A 21,190-nucleotide genomic window follows, 5' to 3' on the forward strand; every position below is an offset into this window, starting at 1 on the left:
AATTCAATTTTTTTAAAGCCAAATTGTTGTTTGCTTATACATTTCCCAAACTAGTGGGTTCCCCAAAAGCTTTGTAGCATTTAGATAAGGTTAAGACACATTTTGCTTATAACATTGTAGCTAACTTGTCATGTGACAAATCCAAATAAACATTTTGAGTGATGATATCATAGAATAATGGTAGGAAGTCAGAGGGATACAGAAAGAAAGAAGAGAGAAAATCAGAGTGGAGTGAGAGTACATGAGAGAGAGAATTTGTGAGATGGCAGAGGCATGAGAGATGAGTAAAAGGAGAAAGGGAGGGAGAGAGAGGGGGAAACAGATAGAAACAGATATTTGAATATGGGGAGAGTGTAAAGGGGGGAGAGGAGGACAGAGAAAGAGGCAGAGTGACAGTAGGTAAACATTGACCAGTGAGAAGAAAGTAATCAAGAAGGGTGGAAGGGAGGACAGAAGAATGAGGTGAGTGAGGGAGAAAGAGAGATGGAGGGAGGGAGGAAGAGCGAGGGGGCGAGCCGTGCAGGACACTAGAAAGCCATAAAAAATATTATATTTAATGTCAGTCATTGCCATTTAGCAAATGTTTATGAGGTAATACAAAGACCCCACAGCTGAGAGAAGCATGTATCTATAGAGGAGGATGCCTATATAGAGGTGACATCATCACTCCATCTCAACTCCACAAAAGGAGAGAGGCATTTGTTTCCATGGATATGCACACATTTGCCTCTATTAGAAAACAGCATATTGTACATTTCCAGTGTGGCCAAAGAGGGCCGCAACATGCAAAACTACACGCTGTATCTTTAACTGACATACTGTATCTAGATAAATAAACATAAGATATAATAATAGTAAATGGTTTCATAGGGAGATCTGTCATTGGAGGCTGAGTTAGTCAGTTGAGTGTCATGTGGCTCAGTGTAACCCATCTCTGTAAATGAGGCTAATTAAATGTAACAAGGTTAATCCAACAAGAAGACGTGTCTTCAGAGAAAAGCTTTATGTCGCTTGATGTTGATAAAAAAAAAGAAGGACAGGAACAGTGTCTACCCCTCAAACTATGCTGGGAATAGAACTCACAAAGGGAACCAGTTTGAAGTGTTGCCCATGCTTTAAAAGTACCACCCCCATTCTGTGAAAACAGAGTGCAATACACAAACCTCTCCCTTTTTAAGAGCGACCACGCACACTGGGGAGATGTCTTCAACTGCACACTAGGCTGGTCTCTGCTTTTGATATTCATTTGAGAAGACAGGTTGAGCCTGGGGAAGCAGACATGGTTTTACAAGGGAGATTTCCAACCAATGTCAATGTTTTTTAAGCTTTACAGTACCTGTACATAATGTAACAGTACCTGTACAACACTTGGGTTCTCAGAGACAAACTGACTGTAAAACCTAATATTGCAGCAGAAATACTCAACATTCCAAAACATCTTCAACTGAAACCTGCAATCATTAGTGTTCCAAATAGGCATTTCACATCCAAGAAACATTGTGCAAAAGATTACCTGCTGTATTTAGGGTTAGGGTTAGGGTTAGGGTTAACCCTAAGGCTAAACCTAACCCTAACCCTAACCCTTTGGTTATTCTTCAAAGAACGATCCGTTCTCTAAAAGCACTCTCTTATTAGAGATTCCCTGACAGCTACAGACAACCCAACTTAAGACAACCTCTACAACATTGTCATAATGACATGTCCTGAAATGTTCTGGCATATTGTGACAAAAAATCAGTACTCTAGAACACTGCCTTTCTATATATCTATTTTCAGCCCTATGCCTTCATCCTAACCCTCAGAAATAAGGAAGAGCACAATAAAGAGAGGAGAGGCAGTGTCTTAAAACACAGCAGTCCTGTTTCCCAAGAGCAATCTGCATTCTTCCGGAAGATTCCTTCCTTAACCACAACCCTGCCCCTGAAAGATTTACACACAGGAAAGGAGTGAGGGTCCCTGGCTTCATTTATTAGAGTTCAGACCCCCCCCCCCCCAGTAGAGCCTCCAGTGCCCCCCCCCCCCCCCCTTCCATGCCCTCTACAGTGCCAGACTAGCCCATCCCGTTATACATCAGCCCATCTCTCCTCTCCTCTTTTGAAAGACCTGTTTGCCTTGTTCCAACAGTCAGGTATGGGGACTGAACAAGGTCTCTTCCTTAAAAGGAGAAAATATGCTCTTTTAGAGGGAAAAAAGGAAAGGAGGCAGGGAGAGGGATGGAGGGAGGGGCAGAGAGAGTGAGAGAGAGAGAGAGCGAGAGAGAGATACACAGGGTTACACACATTCCAGAAGACTAAAAGGAAAGATAAAGAGAATAAAAATAGAACAGAAAGAGCAATGCCTTCATTTTCATAAAATCCCACAGAATGTTCTGTGAACAGTTGTACAGTATGCAGCTACTGTACCCCCCAGCCTTTTCCCAAACCAGTGAATTCCATAGCCCAAATGAGGGGAATAGAAAATAAAGACCCAAAAAATTCAAATTTTGAGATACCAAACCTACATTTAGCCTTTATGCTAATGCATCATATCAGAGAAAATAAATTGTAAGAGATAATATCGTCCGATTAGGGGTGAGATATTGATCCCTACCCATTGAGTAAACATCACATTGCTCTGCTCTAATCAATGTAGAACCAGAACTGAGACTCATTCCTGTGTACCTACAAGTGTTTTGCAATCATTAATGTCTGCTTCTTCAAGATAATGAGTTTAAATTATCTTGGCCAATTGGGCAATGCCAATCACAATGCACAATGCTCTCAGCCAATCACAATGCTTGTTTTTACCAACCAAAAAAAATAGGAATAAATCATAATCCATCAATGTCAAACTGACATTATTAGAATCTAAAACTAATGATAGAGATCACATCATGCACAACCTGTCAACTGTAGACACATTTTAGATAAAATCACACAGAGTTTCCTGAGTGATATCTTAAGGACAGTGGGTGAATGTGAGATACACACTTTTAGACAGTATGTATTAGTCTAACTGCCTTTATCCATTTCCATTTTCACTACCTTCCCTGGAGTCCTCACTGAGCCCTTACTGAAAGCCTCTTCAGTAGATCTCAAGACAGACAGACATGTGAAGGCAGGGCCAAGTTGGCTCTCTCTGTCCTCAGCAGACACCTCTGCTCAGCCAGGGCACATACTCAATAGCGTTGGGATCAGTTGAATTTTACTGATAAGAAATGAGGGCATTTTCAATCGTTTCTCATTAAACTGGAAAAGTCAACCTTTTTTTTCCATTTTTGATTTAGAAGTCCAAATCACTTCCTGAGTTGACTGAATTGCAATTGAATTGACCGCGCTGGCACTATGTATCCTCATATGATATTTCAGCAAGGACAAATAGCCAGCCAGCTGACCATATTTGCCTCAATCCAGGAAAACAAAGGCCAGTAGATTAGAATGGCTAGCTGGGTGGGTGGTATTGCAGCAACACAAAGCTGACAGCTATAAAATAGAATGAATTACTTGTTCCTCTTCAAATAACAAACCTCCCTTCGTGTTGACTGTTCCTCAGTGAAGCCCTCAAAGCTTTGTACATTACAGGCCAGCGGGATAAAGCCCTTCTTATCTGGGCTAGCCTGGACACAGCTGGTGTCTCAGTAGGAGCCATTATTCATGTTTATAATCTGTTCCTTTGGATGTATCATGTCTTGTAAAACACCATGTTTGGAAATAAAATGAAATATATCCAGCAGGACTGTAAAGACATGAAAAGAAAAGAAAAGTATTGTTTAGGTGGGGGAGGGTGACTTACTTCAGATCCAAGCATATCTCAACTCGCTTCAGCACTGAGAGTGAATTTGTATGGCACTCAGTGTGTGTGTGTGTGTGTGTGTGTGTGTGTGTGTGTGTGTGTGTGTGTGTGTGTGTGTGTGTGTGTGTGTGTGTGTGTGCATGTGTGTGTGCGTGTGGTGTGTGTGTGCTTGCGTGCATGCCTATGCTCAGAGAGGTGAGTGTATTGATTTCGTATTCACACACCAGGCAAATACTGCCAACTTCAACAAGGCTTGTGGGAAATGTCTCTAGCTGTCAATCCTATTCTAAGAACGAGACCACACGTGTTGGTTTGTGAAAGAAAGGTAGATAGAGAGAGAAAGAGATATATCTAACTCACATGCATGTTGTAACTAATAGAGCATTTACTCTCGTTTTAGCCAAGGTGTCATTGAACGAGTGTCAGATATCACTTTTAGAAGAAGCGATTAAAATGCAATTATAGACATTCAGATCTGCACTGTTGGACTGCGAGTGAATCTGAATGGCACTGTGTGTGTGTGTGTGTGTGTGTGTGTGTGTGTGTGTGTGTGTGTGTGTGTGTGTGTGTGTGTGTGTGTGTGTGTGTAGCTACTGTATACCCTATCCTTTTCCAAAACCAGTGAATACTATAGCCCACATTTGGGAAATAGAAAAAAAAGTAGCAGATTAAAGAGAGAGGGAGAATGAATAAGGATTCAAATATACCCCCCACGGTATTAACAAGATACGGCAACTCTAACTGAGCCGGCAACTCTAACTGAGCCGGCAACTCTAACTGAGCCACATGGAGCGACAGTATACATTATCCTGCTGTGCATTCAGTGGAAGCCCTTAATTTGAAATATAAACACTATACACACAGGTGCCTTACCTGATGCACCGCATGCGCCTCAAAAGGATTACATGCAATTAGTAATAACGCACAATGGTGGATAAACATGAGCTATTTCACAGAAAGGCAAATATGACAGTAAAAGGTAGGCTACCCATGTGGTATCTGTACACCTACTGTGGGCTTTTGGGGTAGAAGGGCAGAGTTACATGGCTAAGATCCTGGATGTCGAAGGCGGTGGGTTCGGCAGAAATCGCTTGCCTCTTCGTCCGCTGATGCTCGTGGAGCTCGGTCTGTTTGTGGACCTGTTGGGTGGCCGGTTTGATAACGGAGCGGTATTTATCCAGCTCATTCTGTAGTTTCTGTATAAGCTCATCTTTTTGGTCGAGCTCCAGCTCCAGCTCGTCAATGAGCGCGTCTCGCTGCCGCAGCTCCTCTATCTTCTCCTGTAGCGCGTATTGGAGGTCGCGCAAGGTACCCATGTTTAGGCTATCCGTGATGACAGGAAAATACTTCACAAAACTTTATCAAAAACTATTAAGATGATAATCTAAACCCACCGCTCTTACTTGCTGGCAAAAAAAAACTACTTTATCCCGCATCAGCTTTGGAATTAGGCTTTATGCTTCTCCTTGATTCCCAAACGGCTTGCCGTTGACGACTGGTGTTGAAAATCCAAAGAGGCAAATACAATGGATGACGCGACAGCCAAGGTGAACCCCGAAAGCCTCTCTCAAATGTAAAGTTGTTTTTTCTCTCAGTCTCAGCGGTGAGCACCGTCCTCCCCGAGTGCGTCAGGCTACGACCCGGAGAGAGGGCGAGGCGAGAAGGGTGCCTACAGGAATCCGAGGTAAAATGCAGTCTGTTCTGCGCGTGAGGGGGAAGAGCGAGAGCACCATTGGAATCCTGTGAAGGGGAAATGTATAGTAGCTACATTCAAAGCCTGGGACACCACTCCTGGAACAACATACTACGTGTTCCAAGTTGGCTTTGTCTGGGGGCATGTTCTAATGCACCTGCAATTACATTTGTATAGCTTGATAATGAGCCCATTGATGAGCCCATATGTGCCATGTTGTGTTTAGTAACCAGGCTACTGCACTTGGATTTTGACATAACCATTTGCCAAGACTGCTCAAGCCTCATATGGACACCTTCTAATGACAATCATTAAGATCATAATAATCTTAACCCAGAGATCAGAAAATATTATGCTATGAAATGACAGTCAGAGGCATAAAAGTCTATCACAGAGACACAGCATTTAGTACATTCATATAATCCAGTCCAGCAGCAGTGAAAGATGGACTGTAGTCAACTGACTGAGAAAAGAAGATTTAAGGTAGAGATTTGAGGAGCATAGCTGCAGGACATCTATAACATCTAGTTTATACTACACTTACATTATAAGCTGGCCTTTCAAAGGGCTTGGCAGAGCTATTGCAACATTGCAAGTATCCAGTCTACTCTTTCAGGTGACCAATTCACACAGGAGCAGATTCAACAAGCCAAGAGTCAATGGTCAACAAGGGAAACAGGAGGAGAAGGGAAACAACAGATTCAGATACATGTACACCATGCAGAAATGATGATGATAATGAGGAGGAGGAGGAGGAGGATGATGATGATGATGATGATGATGATGATGATGATGATGATGATGATGATAAAGATGAGCATTCAAATCTCCTGTAGGGTATTCACCACGACACTGTCTAATCCACAGTGTTTTAGCTCTGAATACTCTTGCATCAGTGTTATTCCAATGATTCATCAGGAACCCACTGAACTACCTTAGACCTCATACTCACTCACTGAAGTCAGATAGGACAGATCTTAAAGAGGTAATAATAACATTTTAGCTGCAGTGCTGTTCAGGGTACTGTAATATCAGGGGTCACGATGTGGCCCTAGAGAGTTAGAGGTGGTAATAGTCCTATTTAACTGACAAGCAAGTGCATATGTTATTTGTTCTTGATTTAGGGGTAAGTTTGGAGTTAAGGTTAGAGTTAGATGTGTTCGAATGGTAACATCCCCTCAAGTGCAGGGACTGATGATTTGAAAACAGATCAAAACTGCCCTCTTGTGGCCATACCTGATACCAAAGACAGCAGTTAGGGATAAAATATCAAAAGGCTGCAAACAGTGAAGGAGTGTCAGGTGCATGAACACTTTTGATCAATGAAACCTTGTGTGTGTGTGTGTGTGTGTGTGTGTGTGTGTGTGTGTGTGTGTGTGTGTGTGTGTGTGTGTGTGTGTGTGTGTGTGTGTGTGTGTGTGTGTGTGTGTGTGTGTGTGAGTGAGTGAGTGTGTGCGTGCGTGCATGCATTTGTGCATATGTCATTTGTGCATATGTCTAGAGGAGCAGACTGGCATGTCATCTAATTGCTCCTCATAAACTAAGTAGATCTACATCTAGGTCTTGTCTCTGATACACACTTATCTCTGCTTAACTGTGTCTGAAGAAGCCTCCTTCACATTCTAAAAGGATAGAGTTGGTGTTGCACAACCATTCAATGTTGTACTTAACAACACTGTAAAATTGACTGTCATACTGTAGCAATGAGGTCCACTGTCACAGCAGAATCACTGATAGCTCTATAGTGAGTGCTTTGGGACAACAATGTTGTGGAAATAACTTTCTAACAAGTCTCTGACATAATACATGACATGATAACAGAATGATGCTTAGCTATCTGTCATGTATGCAAGGGAATAGTGCAAGAGCCAAATTTGTACTTCCAGGTCCAGTCGTAATTCATGGGGAGCTAAACAGACCTCCAGAGCCAAGCATTGCATACTGTACACCAACTGACGACGAAGAAGTACACACACCTATTGACCATCACTCACCCAAATTACTCAACTAACAGGTCATTGGACTGATAGCACCCGTTATTTTTGGCAAACTAGAAGTGTTGTCATTATATGGTCCAATCTATATTCCAAGGATGTTTAAACATCCTCCGGGACTTGCAATGTGTTACCATATCTTCCTTGATTTATTACCAGGGTACTGTTGCCTGAATAGTTTAAGACTAAACCCACTTGCAATGAAAATATGTCAGGGACTAACTCAGGTGTAATTGGATGCACCTGTGCAGCAATGCTGAAGGTTTAATCTCATTTGCAATTAACCACTTTCAGGTAATGAAGAGACATGTTCCCATAACTTAACATATATTAGATCTAGGAATTCAAGGTTTACGAGTATATAGTCTAGGATTACTACATGTTTTGTCTAGGAAATCAATATCCATACAAATTAACTTTATACCCATCATTACCCGAAGCCACAGTGGAAAACTCCAAACATGGCACTCCGCATTTCCGCATGGTGTGCAGGTAAACCAGAGGGTGATTGACTAAACGCCATAATTGTAAACGAAGAAGCTGAAATGCAATTGCGATGCGGAGTGTCATGTTTGGTGTTTTCACCGTGGCTTCGGGTAATGACGGGTATTAAGTTAATCTGGATATTGAATGAATTGATTGATAACCATTCATTTCTGTATTTTGTTGAACGAACTGCGTTATGCCAAGTTAAGAAATTCCAAGTAAACCTGTGGGCTCCACCTTTATTAGACTACGCGAAACACTTAATTCAAATTACATTTCCAATTTGCATCAATGGGAACATTTTTTGACTGGTTGTGTGCGCACAGAAAGATAATTAAGTAGAGACGTACATATACTTAATATACGCAATTTAGCCACTAACATGCTAGCCACGTTGCAAGTGACCCTTCATGTTTTTTCTTGTTTTCCTTTGAACTTGATCCCCCTGCTCTCATCCACAACCTTCCCCTGTCACTCTCCTTCAAACAACCTCTGCGCAAGAGACACAGGCTTTAAATTTCACCATGGTAAACTTCCAGCTCAGCCCTTTTCCTATACCGATCAATAGAGAGAGGATCCGATGCTCCATGCCGCTGAAATACGATGAGCTCCTGGAGCCTGTTGGCTGCTGCCACGTTTGGACGCTAATGGGGGTCACACTGTCTCTGACCCCTGGTGGTCCGACGGACTCACTGGTGGAAACCGCTGATGCCAGTCTCGTTAGATAACCACCTAAGAACACCTTCATTAACCAGGAATAAAGACATTCCACCTTTTAATTAGCTGGCTGTCTCCATAAGGCCTTGGATTGGACCGCCACTGTACCAGCCCACCGGCCCCCAAGGTATTCTAATTCTAAATATAACAACTACTGAAATGTAAGGATATTATTGCTGCATTTGTCATGTGAATAGCTAGCTTATTTAAATAGTAAATGACAGCCATTAACATTTTGCTGGGTATACAGTAGAATATGTATTTTTATAGTGAGCCTATACAATCATGCACCCATGCAGGAACTTGAAAAGGAAGCATAGGTCGAAATGGAATACTGGTCTCTGCTGATCATACCCTCTCTGAATATTGATGGTCAAATCCACTATTTTGAGGAGAGCTCTACACATGTTCTTCGGTTTTAGGTGGAGATATTGAACCATTTGATTCATACTGTGCATTTATGCATAGTAATTACATTATCATTATAGAGTAAGCTTTGCTTCTTTCTTGTGTGATTAGGCAGTTAAAAGCCCCCTACCACCATCAGTGAATATGATTAAATTGATTTTTAAACATTTCTGAATTAATGTGTATCCTTTTCAAACCCATTATCCTGGCTTGCACAAATCATTTTGGCCTGGTTACCTCAAAATGAGTATATTGGCCTTTGGATACTGCTAATTCTGCAAAGTGAAATAGACAGTGCCCTACACAATGTATTGGGTTCAGTTTAATCCGAACCCTTTTCTAAACTCACCCACATTGTGCTGGGCATGTAACTAGGTAGCCAGGCGTTTCATTCTTGCAAAGTAACAATGATGAGACCCAGTGGGAAATTGTCTTGCCATGAATTAGCGCATGTTAACACAATTTAGATTTGTAATTTCTGTCTGTGCTCATTACGCCGGTAATAAAAGTAATTTGTCCAGATTAGCTTTGAGTATTGCAATGACAATTAATGTGTGTGTGTGTGTGTGTGTGTGTGTGTGTGTGTGTGTGTGTGTGTGTGTGTGTGTGTGTGTGTGTGTGTGTGTGTGTGTGTGTGTGTGTGTGTGTGTGTGCGTTATCCCAACAAATGAAAGATCATAAATAAGATGGGTAAATTATTTTAATAATTTGAAGAGATCGCAGTGTACTTTAGGTAGCCTGCCAAATGAGTGATGCGACAAGGGGAATAACATATGGAGTGGTGGTAAACGCCTTGACAAACGCCTATAAATCATCTGTTTCTCGCAACTCTCTTAAAAGTAGATGGTTCCATAGTCAAGTGTTTGAATGTGACAATTGGATAGGCCTAAATTAAGAATTCATTTGATTCAAAAATAACTTTCAGTAAACATTCTAATTAATTTGGTTCATATGCGTTCCTTTTAGGCTAATTTCCAAGATGTGACATCTGTGATTTAACTTCCACACAGATAATCTTCAAAGCAGAGAAGACTAATCAATGAGAGCATCACACTGACGCTACAAAAGGCACGGTGATGAAGGAAGCATATGGTCAAACAAAGCGTGTTCTAATAGAGTATTAAATATCCTCAGACGTGCACTTCGGGCGCTCAGCGTCCAGCTACTAAAAGCCAATAATGCATCGTACTTCCTCCGCTCCCCATCCGGTGGTAATGCGATGATGGATCGGATCAATTATAAACTCTCTCTGAAGCTCGCCTTGGAGCTGCTTCATCGGTCCCGAGAATGAAACCTCGGGCCCATTCATGCAATGCATCTTCATCTCCGAAGTAAGGATATGCAGTTGATGAAAACTTGCTCACACTATACAGTGTATTAAAGTAAATGTAACTGAACTAGAGCAAAATAAGCCTAACCCAAACATCTCATCAAGAAAGATAACAATTTCTCTATATCTCATCAGTAACTTATTATTATGGAAGACGGTGCACTGCAGGTTAACTTGTCTTAGTCTACTGTAAAGCAGCCTCATACCAAATTCAGTTGACACTGTTCCAATTACCAATACTGTCAAACTCTCTTACCAGTCGGACTTGGCATATTTCCGAAAGGCTTGTCTTGATAGGTCCTGGTAGGTTTGGGGCTCCGCCGAGATGCCTTGCGCCCTCCTGGTCCTCGGTCCTATAAGTTCAGCGCTGGGCAAAACCGACTGACATTTGTGCAGTTTCCTTTTCAATTCTTGGATCTCATCCTCCCTGTCCGCCAGGCGCCTCTCCAAGTCCCGTATCCTATCCTCCTTCAACATTAAAATCTTGGCAAAGTCCTCCTCCAGGTCGCTCATGATGAAATCTACGAAAACTTCCCTGCTATTTCCCCAGGTAAAGACAACGTTGATATTCGAACAGGTTCTAGTGGTCAGATTCCCTTGTTCCCGACGGATAATATCCACGTGTGTGTTTGTGTCTGAAAGCGCTGAACGGAGATGGAAAACGGTGTTTAAAACGAGCTAGGGGCGATTGACGGACCCCTTCAGCAGCGCTAGTCCACCGAGCCTCCGGGGAACTACTGATGATCCTTCATTGAGAAACCAATTAGAGCAACGCTTCGCCTTTGAAGACGCGGGCCGTCATACCGGGCAGAAACTCGGCGAGTGCTCCGGTCGAGTATAACCGCGATTCAGATTTTGCATCACTGAGCTCGTCAACGTTGAGAGCCATAACAACTGAGGGAGATTTTTGCGTTGTCAAATGTTCACCTTCCTCTCAAATCAGCAGCTTACCAAACCGCAACGAGCGATTGCAATGTGAGACCAGCTGACGCAGCCAAGTGAAACTCGATATGCCCAGGGATATGATTCATAGAATGCCAGGACTAGTTCGGGCATCCCCAAAACACCCACGCCTCCCAGGCTTTTCATCATGCATAACCCGTTACAACAATGTGCAACCCAGCCACATGGATGTAGACCTACATAGTATATCTGTCTCTGATACAACCTCACTGTATGCATGGAAAGTGGCGCTGCCTGGAAAGTAGAGCTGTGGTCTTTATTGATGCTCTCACAAACATATAGGCTGCAGGAGAAAAAAATTAATACACTGAACTAAAATGTCAAATGAGCACACACCTCCAAAATAGGCTATTAAGAGTAGAATATTAGTAGTTTTGCAATGAATAGAGTGTCCATTGGTTTCAGATACACATTTTGAGCCCTTTGTAACTCTTGTCTTCAAACAAGGTCGACCATTATCCTCACATCATTTTTCATCCACTGCCTAGATCCGTTTCAGCTCAATGTATTCATGGAGCCAGTCTGGGTGCTGTGGGGAAGTTTCATTAAGATTCTGAGTTAAAAATAGAGTGATGAGATCCATCATTTGCCATTGGAGTCGTAGTATTCTGGCCCTGGTTTTCACACCCCCTTTATCCCAAATAAGGATGGGTTCAAATAAAAGCCTTTCACATGAAATGTCAGACACATATATCATGATGAGTTGTGACATTTTAAGATTTCAACCCAACTAAAACCCTTTAGCATTAGCGTTAGCGTGCACATGATGACAAACATCCAAACTTCACAGCCTGTAACAGCTTTTGTTGAGTGGGTTTGGTGTGGACCACATGGTCCATGGGTTGTGATCAAATTGGATGTGACAGGTTCTGGAAGACAGGGTCATGATAAGGGCTATAGACATGGGCAGTGCAGCTCAATCACATATAGATCAGACATTGGCACTGTAGTCATTATAACAATGGGGAACAAACTGTGCATAAATGTCCTTTATGGAACTGTCTGTATCCATTAAAAATTGATATACACATCCTACATTTTCACATTGGTATTGGGCCAAAAGAATAATAATACAAAGAGAAAACAACCTGTATACGGTATATGAAAAGTGCTTTAATTTTACTTGCAACATAAAAAAAACGACATTTCAGCCAGAAAAGCCTACAGCTCAAACTCTACATAATGGGTGACAAGGTTTGGGGGTTCATGCAAAGCTTGCAGAGGTGCTGAATACACTGTGTGTGTTCAATGCTCGCAAAATATATGGATTGGCAATATGTCAATCTGTTGGTTTCTCTCCCAATATACTGTATATTGTCTGCCTATTATGAGTTTGGACTGGGAACGATTTATAGATACTATCCACTCAATTCAATAGCGCTCCCCTCCTATAACTCAGTGCTGTATCTACACAGAAACACAAATAAGCAATACTGCTTGTCCGGACTCAGAAGAGGGAGGGAGAGAATTTTATTTCAGTTATTGATTCATTCAGTAAGAGTCAAGGAGGACAAAGGGTTCAGCCTTCAGTCTATTGACAGTGTCATCATCAGTCATCAGTTCTACTTGCACACTCCACACACACACATACCCAAATACATACCCCCCCCACACACACACACACACACACCTTGTCACCTGGTAACTACTGTATGACTGTAGTACTGTAACAGTGTATGATGCAATTACCAAACATGTTCCTCTTTCTCCCATCTACTCTCTCCCATTACCCTGTCTTAGCTGGGTAACAGCATAGTCTTGGCTTGTGTTGTTATACACACATTCAACCTTGCAATTTCTGTTGTGAATGTAAAGGGTCGGGTAGCGCATACAGACCACTTTATTGTGCTCAACCAGTAGCCTCTGACCGGATGTCAGTTTCCAATGTTTCCAATGGCCATATTGTTCACATTGAGCATTGTATTGCTGTAATGGACGGTAAAACCAATGTTTTTGCTGCATTCCCAAATGGGCTGGACAGAGTACGCTGGTGCCCTCCCTCCTGATAGCCTCAGAGACAGATCAGTTTACGGACGAGCAGGGGCAGACATTAGTCACTGCTGTCCTGTAACACACACACACATACGGCACACAAACACAGCACACACACACACATACACACACACAAAAATGGTCCAAATACACATACCCAGGGGAACACACATGGACACACATGGATGCACATACACACACACACACACACACACACACACACACACACACACACACAGACACACAGACACATACACACACCTTGCAAACACACACCCACACACACACACATACACACACACACACACACAGTGTACACCCTCATGACTGCCGCCTGTGTGATTAAGAGAAGGATGGTGGTTGATAAGGTTTGTCTCTGATGCCTCTGCTACCCCTGTTGTCCGTGGAGCCTATTGGGCCTCTGATGCTTATGATGGTGATGATGCCTGTGCCCCAGTGATGCAACCAGCAGAGAAAAACTTTTACAGTAAGACACAGGAGCCATGTATTAGAGATGTTACACTGCAGATGCTGTTAGAGAGGTAGCCTACATACTAAACACACACACACACACACACACACAGGTGAGGTAAGCAGAGGGTCAGAAGTCACCAGCTGGAATGTGCCACTCCCCTCACCATCCAGGTGTGCTGAGAGACAAATAGGGTCAATTATACCCAGGTCATGTGACCACAAGCCCAAAGCATGACCACAGGTTTCCCTCTGCACCATCTGTATTTACCTCAGATAAACTGTGCCTTTTCAGAATCTCTTAATGTGTAAACGTTAGGTCATGCATGACGGTAGTATGATTTGCTGTTGAGTAAACAACTCCATATTTTTGTTAGGTAATACAGTATGTGACTCCCATAATATACAGTGCCCTGTATAAGTAACGGGACAGTGAAGAATGTTTTCTTTTTAACAATTACTATGAGGTTAAAGTAGAGATTCTCAGCTTTTATTTGATGGTATTTACATATGGTACATATTGGTTTCACCATTCAGAAATTACACCTTTTATGCATATTCCCCCTATTTTAGGGTACCCAAAAGTAATGGGACAGATTAATCAAATGTCCAAATTAAGCACTCATATTTATTATTTGGTCAACAATCCTTTGTATGCAAAGTCTGCCTGAAGTCTGCAACCCATTGACCCCACCAGACACTGGGTATCTTCTCTAGTGATGCTCTGCCAGGCCTGTATTGCAGCATCCTCAGTTGCTGTTTGTTTTGAGGTCTTTTTGCCTAAAATTGTATAATCAGGAAATTAAATGCATGTTCAAGTGGATTTAAATCTGAAGATTGACTTGGCCATGGTCATTGTTTTACTGTACGATGACATGCCATCCAATGAATTTGGAGGCATTTGCTTGCACTTGAGTAGACAAGATGTTTCTATACACTTGAGAATTTATTCTGCTGCTGCTGTCAGCAGTTACAATCATCAATAAAGATGAATGAGCCAGTTCTAGTGGTAGCTATAAATGCCCAAACCTAACACTCCCTGTTTTTAATTTTTTTTATGATGTTCCAAACTGTCGATTTTGGCAAGTCTAAGGTTTTGGCTATGTTTCTTTTTTCAGCCTAATAATAGCTTTCTTGACTTTCATTGACACCTCTTTGGTCCTCATGTTGACAGACACCAATAGCAATCTCCGAAGGCAAATGCAAAGTCTAGAATCAATACTATACATCGACACTCTCCTATGCCAGCACAAATGATGTGATGGAACACACCTAACTTACCAGAAACACCTGTCAAGCCAATTGTCCTATTACCTTTGGGTACCCTCAAATTTGTAATTTATGGTGAAACCAATATGTACACAGATACCATCAAATAAAAGCATAGAATCTACTTTAACCACATAGTAATTGTTTGATTTAAAATCCAAACTTTTGGAGTATACAGCCAGAAGAAGAGAAAATGCTTCACTGTCCCATTACTTACACAGGGCACTGTATTTATTGATGACTTAAGATTTTATGAGCTGATGTGGGGCACAGCAATAGTGCTAGTCTTCAAACTTGTAATGCACTTGTAATGCACCCCAAAACCACCCATTGCCTCTTTAATTTCTAGGATTCCTTTTCATCTCTATCCCTTTAACTACCCGACTGTCTAAATAATGTCAAAAGGGATAATGAGTTCAAAAGGGTTGAACTCTCCTCTCTCTCATGAATACCAAAAATGTTCAAATAATTTTTAATGAATGAATTTATTAGACAATTTGAAAATGCATACTGTAATACAGACAAAACACTACAGCACAACTTTTACAACGCCATTGTTGTACTGTATGTCATTGTCACTCTGTTTCCTGTTCTGATGAGGACATTGAGAACACATTGTGTCACAGGCTTCAGAGCAGAGTGGGTGATGTGAGGTGAAAGTAGGTCTCATCAGTCTGATTCCTCTCTTACACTGTCACCAGTTAGCCCTAGGATGCTCAGATATTGGTTTGTTGTGGAGGAGAGTGGAAGGAGAGGAGAGAAGAGGAGGTTGGAAACAGAGGAGAGGAAGATAGGGGAGGAGAGGAGAGGGAAGGTGAATAGAGGAGGACAGAGGAGTGAGAGGAGAGGTGAGTTGAATGAGGGAGAGAGGAGAATGGAAGAAGAGGGGGGACTGGAAGGAGAGGAGAGTAGAGAGGAAGTAGAGGATAGGAGGGGAGGGGAGAGGAGAGGAAGGAGAGTAGAGGCAATGAGAGGATGGTGGAAGGAGGGGACAGGAGTTGAAGGAGAGGGGAATGGAAGAATAGAGGAGAGGAGAGGAGAGGTCTGCTTCTCTCTCTGTGCTCGCTGAGCTGAAACAGGATTATTTTTGGCCCCCGCTTCTCCAATTATTCCTGGATCGAACAGAGACGTCGCTTTTCTCGCCCATCCCAATCAGGAAGTGCTGATAAACTGCTAACTTTAGCATTGTGTCATGCTGTGTCCTTTACCATATGCGCCTTCAATGTAGCCAACACCTAATTTTTACCATATCTCCCACATTGAGATCACAGCGATTGTTCTAATATTCTAGTCTCTTGGACAGTTCTGTCTGATCTATGCAACTGGCCCGTATCCATACAAATGCTAATCTGCTTTCTCCTGTCTGAGTGTCGGTGTGTGGATGTGTCTTAGTGTGTGTGTGCGCCTTGTCTCTGGATTCCACACAAAGTCCTCTACAATCCAATGGAGTGTATGTGCGTGTGTGCGTGCGTGCGTGCGTGCGTGCGTGCGTGCGTGCGTGCGTGCGTGCGTGCGTGCGTGCGTGTGTGCGTGCGTGCGTGCGTGCGTGCGTGAGCATCTGTTTGGGTAGTAGGCCTAGGGTAAGCAAGCAAGCACCAAATGTAAAGGTCACCACCTCTGCCAGACTGTTTTAGTCACAGAGACAGAAACTGTCAGAGAAGATAAGCTGCTGTGTTTTTTCCCAGGAGCAGGAAACATGTGTGGCAAGGAATATTTGTCTTCTCAAGAAATTCCCTTTATGTAATATGGTGTAAATACACACATAGTGGGTACTATCCTACTATACTACAGTATACTAGGGATTTTCCAGGAAGAAATGTGTGTGAAATGTGAGTGAAAGAATTTTATGTTAAACAGTATAGGATGAAGCTTGTTTGAGAGCCTGTGTCTTTACTGTATATGTTCAGTAAATGACATGATAATGTACCCAGCTTGCAGTTGGGGTCAATGTCATGTCTGTTCTCGTCAATTCAGGAAGAAAATTAAATCAAGCTTAGACGAAAACCTCTACACTGTATTTGATATTGTTTGATCAAAATATTAGTAAACTGCAGTTTAAATAAACAAAACAAAACAGTTGTGAAAGAAAACCTGAAAACCACTTGGCCAGCTGGGTTACAGTAGTTAAACTAACAGCTATTGCGTTGAATACTTCTAACCCATGCCTTCCTCTGCAGGACACAGAGCATACCGAGCAAGCTTCTCACCTTCCAAACATGCTCATGATGACACTGTTAAGAAGCAGGCATCCCTGGTATGTTTATCCAAAGGTTGGAAATAACGTAAGTCACGGCGGAGGGCTATCATGAGCGGCCGGGCGGGTCGGGCCTGTCCGACGTCCCTGCCACAGCATGCCTTCACTTAAACACGCTCATAAACGTCAGCCTGGCTAAAGATAGATGCAGGCAGGCTCAGGGACAGCAGTAAATCAGTTAGGCCCCTGGGGCCCCTGGGGCCCTGCCGGGAAGAAGGACCCTTAGATGGGGTAGTGAGTGTTCCTTTGACCCTGGCTCCACCTCTGAAGAAGGACCCTTAGATGGGGTAGTGAGTGTTCCTTTGACCCTGGCTCCACCTCTGCTGAACTGAAGTCCTTCTAGTTCTACACTGCATTGAATTAAACCACAGATGCTTTAGTGTCTACTGGTTGTAGAGGTTGGTAGCTGTAGCTGTGCTGTCATGTTCCTACTGTATCGCTACTGATAACTGAGGCTGTTCCACAGTTAATACCACCACATTTAGGTTACTGTTGTTTTTTTTACATTTCTCTATTCTGACTAATGAACTGTTATTATTTGCTCGGCTTCAGTTTTCCATTTAACCATGGTTATGGTAGGCAATGGACTCAAAGATGCTCTTTGTGCTTCCGTACAAATCTTTCTAGAAACTCTTCCCTGAAGATCAGTACTGATCAATTTATTGGGTAACTGATGTCTGCTGGTTATACTAATTGCCCTTACCTGTTATGTTTGTCATCTCTGCTGCCTCATGAAGAGGGAATGACTATCACATACCACTTCTCCAATATAGAATGTGGAGCTCTGAACATCATGGACAGAGCCATTATATTGGTCATGCTTCTTCCCCCTTCCCTCTCTGTTATGTAGGTTCTGGTAGTTGATCTCAGCTGCCCCGTGCCCACATTCCTGTCTCAGCTGGACACTCAACAGGCCACCACCTGCACTGTGTCAACAACCAAGGCCTTAACTACTCTACAGAATTAACTGTTTCCCCTCACTGTTAAAACAAAGGATTTACTGCCCCTAACTGGTAGCAGTTGTAAAATGTGTCTCAGAATTTTGAAAATATCACGGTTTTATAATTGAAAAAACTAGGAAGGATGGGGGGAAGGGTGATAAGGACAGAGGAGAGCGAGATAAAATGCATCTGTGAGATTGAGTTTTGGAAATGCCATTGAATATGGAATGAGGGAAGGGGTAGAAGGAGAGGGGGAAGTAAATAGAGGAAGAAAGAAGAAGATGAGAAGATGTGTAGTTAGCAAGACAGAGAAAGAAAGGAAAGAAAGAGAGAGAAATACGTAATAAAACAAGATAAAAGAACAATTGATAATATAACTAAACAGAAAACACCCACACATTCTGTATAATGTGAACAGTGATGAATTGTCATACTGATTATTATCCTCATGTATAAAGACGCTAAAACAAAAGAGTGATGTTGTTTCCCACCATGGCCCACGGCTGTGTGTGATAACGATGATGAGAGCAGGCGGAGACATACAGGAGTCTTCTCTCTCTTCTCTCACTTCACCGCCTGTGGTGGCAGAACGTGGGAACACCCCCGAGCCCTGAGACTTTGAGATTTAACACCCCCACCACAAAGTCTTCCACAATCCAATGGAGGGTGTCCGGTGTGTGTGTGTGTGTGTGTGTGTGTGTGTGTGTGTGTGTGTGTGTGTGTGTGTGTGTGTGTGGTGAGAACGTGCGTGCATGCGTGCGTGCATCCGTGTGTGTGTCTGTCCGTGCGTGTCTGTGTCTCTGGTAGTAAGGAGTCTGTTTGGGTACATACAGTATGTGTGCCTCAGGAGGTCCATATGAGTCAACGTTTAAACCGAGAGCCACTGCATTCAATTAATGTCACTTCACAAACCATTACTATCAGGAAATGTCAAAATTAAAGACAAACATGCAGTGACTAAGACATAGTATTGTATCTTGAATCTTAATAGCTCCTCAGCTGATTGATTGTGTGTGCAGCTGATTCAAGAAATCTTCCCTCATGAGATAAAGCTGCTTCTTTGTGGTTTACGTGCACATTTAATTTCCTTATTGCATAAAAAGAACTATTGCCTGACTGAAATGAACAGAGATAGGAGTTGTGGAATCTGTAATTGCCCTTGCGTTGTTTTTGTGCTGGGTTGCAGTTGCCTAGGAGCCAACAGTGCCCTCTTCATTTCCAATCGACATCACTCGGCGCCAGCGGAGCTCACCCGTAATAACGCAACTGGCCTCCAGAGACAACTGGGCGCTAATGTGAATTGCGGAAATTGGACTGGGCTATGTGGCCATTTCTACGATGGTAATCACGGACAAAGAGAGAGAAAGAGAGAGAGAGAAAGAGAGAGAGAGAGAGAGAGAGAGAGAGAGGGAAGGGGGAGATGAGGGAGAAAAAGAAAATAGAGAAAGAGAGAGAAAAGAGAGAGAGAGAGACAGGAGAAGAGCGGAGAGATTTCTTAGAGAGGCTAAGGTACTTCAGTGTTGGCCTATTGCATAATACCCACACAATGAATGTCGTAAACAATGGCTATAGTGATGTCGTAAAATGCAGTGAATGATGCACTAATAACATTCTCCACAGACCAATGTACTGATAGGCCTATGGATTCAGCTGCTACGTCAAGAGGTCCAGGCGTATAGTGAATCCACAAAGTGTCTGCTTAATGGACATGCTAGCTACACTATCATAAACATTCAGAGGCCCCACATCCTATATTTTCCAGTGTAGTTTTCACCGGCATGAAGTCCACGGTTATGTCACAAGTGTTTTATTACTGCTGTATTTCATGGCTGAGATGACGTGAACAATTCCTCTTCTTTATCAAAGGAGCAAAAAGTGATTCTCCCACAGCAAACATGTACCATAATTTAAAATGGCCGACTCATTGCTGTCAGTAGAGGGGGTCGGGTACATAAATCAGCTTTCACTATGATAAAGATGGAAGGGTTCACCTAATCTTGTATGGGTCTGTTGGGGCCATCCAGCGCTCCAGTTAGCCACCAGGCGGCTACATCAGCTTTGTAGATTACAGAACATACAGTTTCCTTTGATATTGTCATTATAGAATACAATTGTTGAGCTTTTGACCAGTCCTCTGAGCCCAAAACACATGTAAAAACCAATGACCGGACCTTGAATATTTTTTCATGAAAAGATAATGAACCAACCTGCAGAATATATTCTTTGTGGGCTCAAAGGTTTTAACACTCACCTTGTCTACTCAAGCCATATTAAATATAGAAAGCTTCTAAGACAAGACAAACATACTTTTTAAAGTTGAACTAAGACAATTTTGTTAAAGGTGCTGCATGTAGTTTTGCGTGTTTGCTGTCCAAGCTAGCCACACAAAAAAAATTAAAGCATGTATATGGTACGTTTTCTAATAGCAGCAAAAATGTGCTTACCCTTCTAAACAAACCAAACATAAAATAGCACGTAAAGCCATGTTCTACCACAACACCAGATTTTAGAAAATGCTTTGATTGGACCATTAGACAACATTCTTCATCATGTGATCTCATTCATTGATGGCTACAGGCTACAGGCTACATTTATCATGGCTATTTAGCACTTCTTTAAAACTAGAATCTACAGACTGGGCCTTTAACACTTTCTTTAAAGTCATTGCAGACATGCTGCAGAACATGTACAGCATTTGATACCACTTTCAGACATTTATATGTCAGTGCTCGAAAACAGTTAAATAATCAAATTTGATGGTCCACAAGTCAATGAGTACTGTAGTAATGTTTCCCCTATGGGATTTGCAGATACTTTAAATGACATACAACCTGGCATGGGAGCGCTTTTCTAAATCACATTTTCCTGATGTCTCATACACTGTAGGCTTTGTTATATGTG

The 21,190-nt window shown here is 42.4% G+C and overlaps 1 protein-coding gene across 2 annotated transcripts in view; it reads right to left on the minus strand.

Annotated features, from left to right (window-relative positions):
- LOC310823253 (cGMP-dependent protein kinase 1-like) overlaps window positions 1-10,912 on the minus strand; it is a gene marked incomplete at its 5' end in the record, with an annotated part of 93,283 nt that extends 82,371 nt beyond the window's left edge. Inside the window, one exon of one of the 2 annotated variants that reach the window (XM_083696056.1) lies at window positions 10,656-10,912. In XM_083696056.1, the coding sequence (XP_083552182.1) occupies window positions 10,656-10,912 (257 nt within the window). Of the gene's footprint in view, window positions 1-4,782; window positions 5,088-10,655 lie in introns of those variants that run through there. The other variant, XM_083696055.1, reaches the window with a different exon arrangement.
- Window positions 10,913-21,190: the final 10,278 nt, after the last annotated feature.

This window comes from Argentina silus (assembly GCF_951799395.1).
Source record: "Argentina silus genome assembly, chromosome: X".
Taxonomy (NCBI): Eukaryota; Metazoa; Chordata; class Actinopteri; order Argentiniformes; family Argentinidae; genus Argentina; species Argentina silus.